The sequence below is a fragment of the Triturus cristatus genome, chromosome 11, assembly GCF_964204655.1.
Source record: "Triturus cristatus chromosome 11, aTriCri1.1, whole genome shotgun sequence".
NCBI classification, from domain to species: domain Eukaryota; kingdom Metazoa; phylum Chordata; class Amphibia; order Caudata; family Salamandridae; genus Triturus; species Triturus cristatus.
The window spans coordinates 634,576,833-634,583,452 of record NC_140594.1 but is presented as its reverse complement, the minus strand read 5'-3'; the positions used below and the strand labels follow the sequence as shown (position 1 = coordinate 634,583,452).

The 6,620-nt window shown below is 44.7% G+C and overlaps 1 protein-coding gene across 1 annotated transcript; it reads right to left on the bottom strand.

Moving 5' to 3' along the window:
- Positions 1-5,438: 5,438 nt before the first annotated feature.
- LOC146785212 (histone H3-like) lies at positions 5,439-6,296 on the bottom strand. Its single transcript, XM_085633008.1, has 2 exons — positions 6,227-6,296; positions 5,439-5,803 (listed from the first exon to the last, which is right to left on the bottom strand). The coding sequence occupies exons 1-2, from the start codon at positions 6,294-6,296 to the stop codon at positions 5,439-5,441; spliced, it is 435 nt and encodes a 144-aa protein (XP_085489134.1).
- Between the last annotated feature and the right edge of the window lie 324 nt (positions 6,297-6,620).

Here is a 6,620-nt window from a genome sequence, read left to right as displayed (position 1 = left end):
TTTTACGCTGCCCCCTATGTATCCTGGGCTTAAGTTGGCAAAACGAGGAGAAATGCATTATTTCTCCTCGTTTTTGCTTTTTGCACACATGGAAAAAGCAAAATGCCATGGTTCGTTTATGTACAGGAAGGTGTCCCTTCCTGAACATAAACAAACCTTTTAAAAAAATGCCATTTTGTAACTTTCATGAGTGCTGCATGAAAGTAACAAAATGGCATTTTAGGATTGTGTATGTGCAGGAAGGGATACCTTCCTGCACATAACCAATCCTCCCCTGCACACAGACACCCTTGCACTTTGGTGCAAGGGTGCCTGCGTTGGTGCTAAGTTTTTTAACTCAGCGCCATCGCAGGGGAAAACACAAGGCTACACCACATTCTTGTAAATGTGGTGCAGCCTTGCGTTTTTTAAGTGGCGGAGCCACTTCATTGTACATATCTTCCTTTAAGCCTAAAGTGGCAGTGCTAAAGTGCAACAATTTAAAGCATATCTTAGTAAAGCGCAGTGTCAGAAATCCTTTAAAACCAACACCAGTGAAGTGCCAAGCGTCAATAGAAATCCTTAAAACCATCTTGTTAAATTGATCTTCCAGATAAAGCGCTGCTAATTAGTGGCAAACACTATAAAAGAAAATAACATATGGGTAAAGCAATGATACAGATATTTATTTATTTACTTGAGTTTTATATAGCGCTGGTTAGACCTGGAGGTATCACAGCGCTTTACATGAGGAAAGTTGCATCGGTTAAAAAAAAACATTGTTACAGAAAATACATGTTACAAGTTACATCTGTTGATTAGTGGTGGGTAGAAGGGTAAGGGGGGTAAAGTAAAAGGGTAACAGGAAGGGGATATGGCGGAGAGACGAAGGAAAGTCTGCCCAAAGTCCGGCTGGGTAGGTGACGGCCGAGGGGGAAGTCCGCAGTGCATCTCCTCAATAGCTAACAAGGTAGCTCCACCCGGCAATGGACAAAAAGCTAGGTCTCCACAGCCGGTGGAACGTTTCATTCTCTACAAATAGGCGTCAAAGCTGAGACACTGACCCAGGGCCAAAGGATTCCAATGCGCTGACCAGCAAGGGAAGGAGACACGCTCCCCGAAATTCTTATAAGGACGCCATCTTAGGGTCAGGCCGAGCAGGCAGTGCCAGCCTTACCGAAGGTTGTACTGTAAGTCCTGAATATAGTTCGTATCCAACAAATAAGCACCACCACTGAAACACAAGCCCAGGATCCTAGTATTCCAACGTGTTGAAACAGCAAGGGAAGGAGAAGCGCTCCCTGCACTACTCTAATTGACGCCATCCTACGGTCAGGCCGTGAAAGCCAAACTCGTCGAGATCATACACTATATTAGTAGCGGAACACAGAACCTTAAGGAGAAGAAGTCGGGTCATCATGAGCATTCGGTGATGGGCACTTCAGAATGGAAACCTAGGCCCCTAGTTATTTTCACGTCAATGTTGCCTGCACTGTTCTTCTTCGGACCCTTCAAACCCATGGCATTCATGATAAGATAAGATAAGATTAGCCATTAATTCATACCCCAACCACTATATAGTACTTTAATTACCAGGATGACTTTCCATTGAAACGTAATATGTCTCTACATTTATCAGTGATACATCAATTTAGGAAGAAACCAAGCCCAGCCAATTCTTTAATTTGTTCAAGGGCTGGCAAGCTAACCGGGCTAGACTTCCTATTCTGCCAGGTACAGGTTCCTACTAGCTAAAAGACGCTCTGTTTTGTACATAAATGTAATAAAACATACTATCACGATAGGAAAGTCATCCCTCAAGCAGAAAACAATTGCTTGGCGGCAAGTTCTAATGCCAAATTGTATAAATAGCATTGGTAAGCAATATCTACATTCAGATAAAAGTCTAGAGCAAATACAAAGGAGGTGCAGTATTGTTTCTTAATGAAGCAGGCACAGTCTACTTGTGCTGTAGGGTGCAAAACCACCCATGTATGCAGTAGATCCAAAGAAAAGAGTGACAGCAAAGAAAGAGGCATGGAAGATGGTGCCTCTCTATTTTGTATGTACTACCAAGATACTATTGGTGGATTGATAAAGAGGCATGGTTGAAAGTCTCATGGGATATATAGTGTGTTTTATTGTTTTAACTGTGTTTCATTGGCTGCTATTTTTGAGTAGGACAGATTGAGGAGCGTAATCGCAGCCTCCGTCCTGACATAGAATTAATTATCATACCCTTTTATTTATTTATTTATTTATTTTCTAGATTTATAAAGCGCGTAGCTACCCGTGGGCGTCCCAGCGCTGAGACTTATTATACTCTTGAAAGTGCAATGTACACAAATATTTTGATACGTGTTTTAATCTGTAAAATATATTAAAATTCAATCTGATTATGACCATTACAGCCAGACCAGATTTACAATCACATTTGTTCTTATTGCTAATTTCTTCGAAGAAGAGTTAAAAAAAATGCCTAGGTTGACTGTCAGATTCTGCTTCTTATAACTCTGCTGCACGCAACTCCACCATTTTTCGGCTGCTATTCCTACATCCTAAATTTATGGGATCCCTCTGTATTTTTTCTATATCCAGGACTAGTGCAATATTGTAACCGCAGTCAACATGACAAGTGGCACATTTTTATTTATTTATGTGGTTTTATATGAGCACATACTTTACTTAAAGGTGTCGAAGCACTTTACATTAGAACCAGTTACATTACATAAGTGTTAGACTTGGCATCTTTGGAATGGTTTCCTCTGACATTTTACCTCTACCTCCTGTATTTTTGATGCTGTGCTGGATTTCGTTTTTGCTGGCTTAGATGCTTTGAGCACTTTGCCACTGCTGATCAGTGTCAAAGTACAAGTGCTCCCTACTTAAATTGTTATTGCAATTGGTTCTCCATTATTGGCATATTTGATTTACTGATGAGCCCCTAGTAAAGTGCACCGAGTGTGCCAGGGCCTGTAAATCAAATGCTACTAGCTTGCCTGCAGCACTGATTGTGGCACCCACATGGGTTGCCCTGAAAAGGTATCTCAGACCTGCCACTACAGTGTCTATGCTCAGTTTTGAACGGCCATGTCAACCTGGCAAGTGCACCCATTTGCCAGGTCATAACCTTCCCTTTTATTTACATTTAAGGCACCCCTATGGTAGGCCCAAGGTATCCCCATGAGCAGGGTGCGGTGTATGTGATAGGTGGGGCATGTACTGGTGTGTGTGACATGTCCTGATAGTGAAATACTGCCAATTTCGTTTTTTACTATTGAAAGGCTATGTGTCCCATAGGATGGAATGGGAAATGCTTTGTAACATCTTACAAGTATAACATCCCATTGGGAAAAGATAGAGAAATAAAGTTAAGGCTCTCTGAACTCAGAAATTAATAACACATCTTTTAGTAAAGATGTTTTTTAAATTGTGTGTTTGAAAATGCCACTTTTAGAAAGTAGGCATTTGCTTCTTTAACCAGTCTGTGTGCCTCTGCCTGTTTGTGTATTGGCTGTCTGTTTATTGGAGTGACAGGGGCTGGGGATGTACATTCACTGTAGACAGTCACTGGGGGGGTTGAGTTTTGCCTGGCCCTTCCTGGATGACTCACAACTGAGATGAATGGGGCTTGGCTGTATTTAGAGTAGCGGGAGGAGATCTCTTTGCACTTGAATAGGGCCTGTCTCCCTTGCACAATTCTGTTTCTGCACCCTGTGGTCATACTGCACCAGTGAGGACAGAACTAGTTTGGACTGGGCTCAGAGACCCTTGCACAAAGAGAACAAAGACATTTTGGGGTATAAGTATTAGACCTAAAATTCCAGAACTTTAGATCACTTCTGGACTCAAGAGGAACCTTTGCCAAGGAGAAGAGCTGAAGAGCTGTGAGGAGGAGTACTACCCCTTTTGCTGTGTGCTGTGTGGTGTTGTCCTGCAGTTGCTGTTTCTGCCAAGGAGAGGACAAAGGGTGGAACTTTGCTTTAAACCTGTTTGAAGAAGATCTCAAGGGCCTGTGTGTGCTGGCCTCCTGTTCTGAAGTCTCAGGGACACAAAGACTTCACCCCCAGCTCCCCTGAACTCTGTTGCTAAGAGTTCTGACCTGCAAGGAGGTGCCTGTTCCAGTTCTGGGCCTCTGGAGGTTGTTTCTGCTGTTTGGAGCTGAAAGAAACCCAAACAACTGAAGAAATCGACGCATTGCTCTTCTTGCAGCTATTTTTCCAAAGCAACACTGCTGTGTGAGAAGAATCTCCATGCATCGCCGAGCCGCTGCTGAAACTGAAGCAGTGCCTGTCGCCACTGCAAGCCCCAACGCATCGAGGGATCGCGGCTGAAGAAACCGATGGAGTGCCGCTCGCTGCCGCCGCGATTGCCGACGCATTCCGTATTTCCATGCATCGCACCTGTGCGTCAAGTTTTCCCAACGCTTCCCCTGCAGACCAGATTCATCTTCGATTTGACGCATTACTTCCCCCTACAGACCGGATTCGACGCATCACTTCTCATGCGTGCAGCAGAACTGTTGCATCGCCTCCCCATTGTCTCAGGAACTGATGCATCTCTTTGTTCCTCAACACTTCCCATCTCTGGGGCTGTTTGGCCTTGTGAATTTTGATGCATTTACAGGTACTTTGTGAGAAATCACACATCCATAGTTTTCTATGGATCCAGTAGCTTGAAACCATTTTAAAGTCATGTTTTTATTACATGTATGTTGGATTTTCGTTGTTTTGTTCTTGTTGAGTTTAGATAAAGATACTTTATTTTTCTAGACTGGTGTGGTGTCCATATGTGGTGTTATCACTGTATTACTGTGTTTTTTTAGTACAAATACGTTTCACATTGCCTTTGGGATAAGTCTGTCTGCTCATGCTAAGCTACCCTGAGGGTTGTGTTCCCCAGTGTATGTAAAGCGCTCTGATACCCCAGGTCTAGCTAGTACTATATAAAACTTATAAATAAATCTGCCAATTACAGACCCCCATTTCTAACAATAAGGAATTACATATAAGATACAAACAGATACATGCGTCTAAACACAAAAAGAAACCGTTACAATGGTGTGTACGAGAACAAATAATATAAAGAATATAGTGATGTTATATACCATAGCAGTATGTGCATAACCTAGCAGTGCAGGACAGCATGCAGGCAAAAAATAGCATATGAACATCTAATAACAATAGAGATCAGTGAATGGGCATAGAGCCAGAGTCATAAAGAGGCGAGGGACTCCTCTTCACCTTCGGGTGAGTCCTGCATCTGATGGGGGTGAGAGGGGTGACAGTCCTTTGGTCGCTGGAACTCCAGGGCACATCAGCACCATTACATGCTTGAAGGATATCGTAGCATATCGGTGAAGTAATCTGCTCTCCCCCCTTAAGTATCTTTTTTTTTTTTTTTTTTCTAGTGGCCCTTAAAAGATACGTTGTGGTGGTTGTTCGGGTCGGTCTGTCTCCTTAGGCCCTCTCGCCTCGGATACGACGGGCCAGCTGGATGTCCCTGGGCATGATGGTGACCCTCTTGGTGTGGATGGCGCACAGGTTGGTGTCCTCGAAGAGCCCAACCAGGTAGGCCACGGTGGCCTCTTGCAGGGCCATGACTGCGGAGCTCTGGAAGCGCAGGTCGGTCTTGAAGTCCTGGGCGATATCCCTCACCAACCGCTGGAAGGGCAGCTTGCGGATGAGGAGCTCGATGGACTTCTGGTAGCGGCGGATTTCGCGGAGAGCCACGGTGCCGAGCTGGTAGCGGTGAGGCTTCTTGACTCCGCCGGTGGCAGGCGCGCTCTTGCGGGCAGCCTTGGTAGCCAGCTGCTTGCGAGGCGCTTTGCCGCCGGTGGACTAGCGGGCTGTCTGCTTGGTGCAGGCCATGGCGGGAGAGGTCTCTCTCAGCGACGAGTGAGGAAGAATCTTAAGTATCATTTTTTATTGTAACAAATTATCATTTTCTGACATAAACATGCAAGATACCCATTGCGCCCCAATACACTTCAGAAGGATGTTTAAAAAGAACCAGCATATCTCAGAAGGATCGTCATTATTAAAGTGCCCCAGATTGAAAATCTAGAGCACGTACGGTGTGCGAGGTGACACAATACAGGCATATTAGCGGGAAAAAAAGTGCAATAGGCACAACCCCTCATCTGTGTCTCTCACCTGTGATATCGTCCTTTCTACTAACAAACTTGAGAGTGGTGTCTGCTGGGTCATAGCGTCAATAGGCACAACCCCTCATCTGTGTCTCTCACCTGTGATATCGTCCTTTCTACTAACAAACTTGAGAGTGGTGTCTGCTGGGTCATAGCGTTTCTCGGTCATTTTCACACGAAAAGACAGAGCAGAAGGGATAACGAAAAACGTCTTGTCAGGGACTCAGCAGGAACGTGGTCTGTTAAAGGGCACGAGCGCAACTGGGGCACCAGCCAAAGGTTGGGCTGGCGAGCAGTGGTTTCGCTTTCTATTCTTCACCTCCCAGAATGCGGAAGGGACTTTTTGCAGGGGCGGCTGGTGACATTTGAAAGTGGTGGGCGTAAAACAGTTGTCGTTGTTCACTGTAAGCATAGTGAGTGAGCCTGAACAATCTACGGGGGGTTTCCCCCCGATCAAATTTTGAAAAAAGAGTGGGCAAATGGTGCATTTTCA

What these genes read in the sequence shown, in the direction of transcription:
- LOC146785212 (XM_085633008.1), bottom strand. Translation starts at nt 6,296, where the DNA reads ATGACCGAGAAACGCTATGACCCAGCAGACACCACTCTCAAGTTTGTT. An exon ending in TAGAAAGGACGATATCACAG is followed by an intron (nt 5,804 to 6,226) that starts GTGAGAGACACA and finishes CCGGCGGCAAAG; the next exon opens with CGCCTCGCAAGCAGCTGGCT.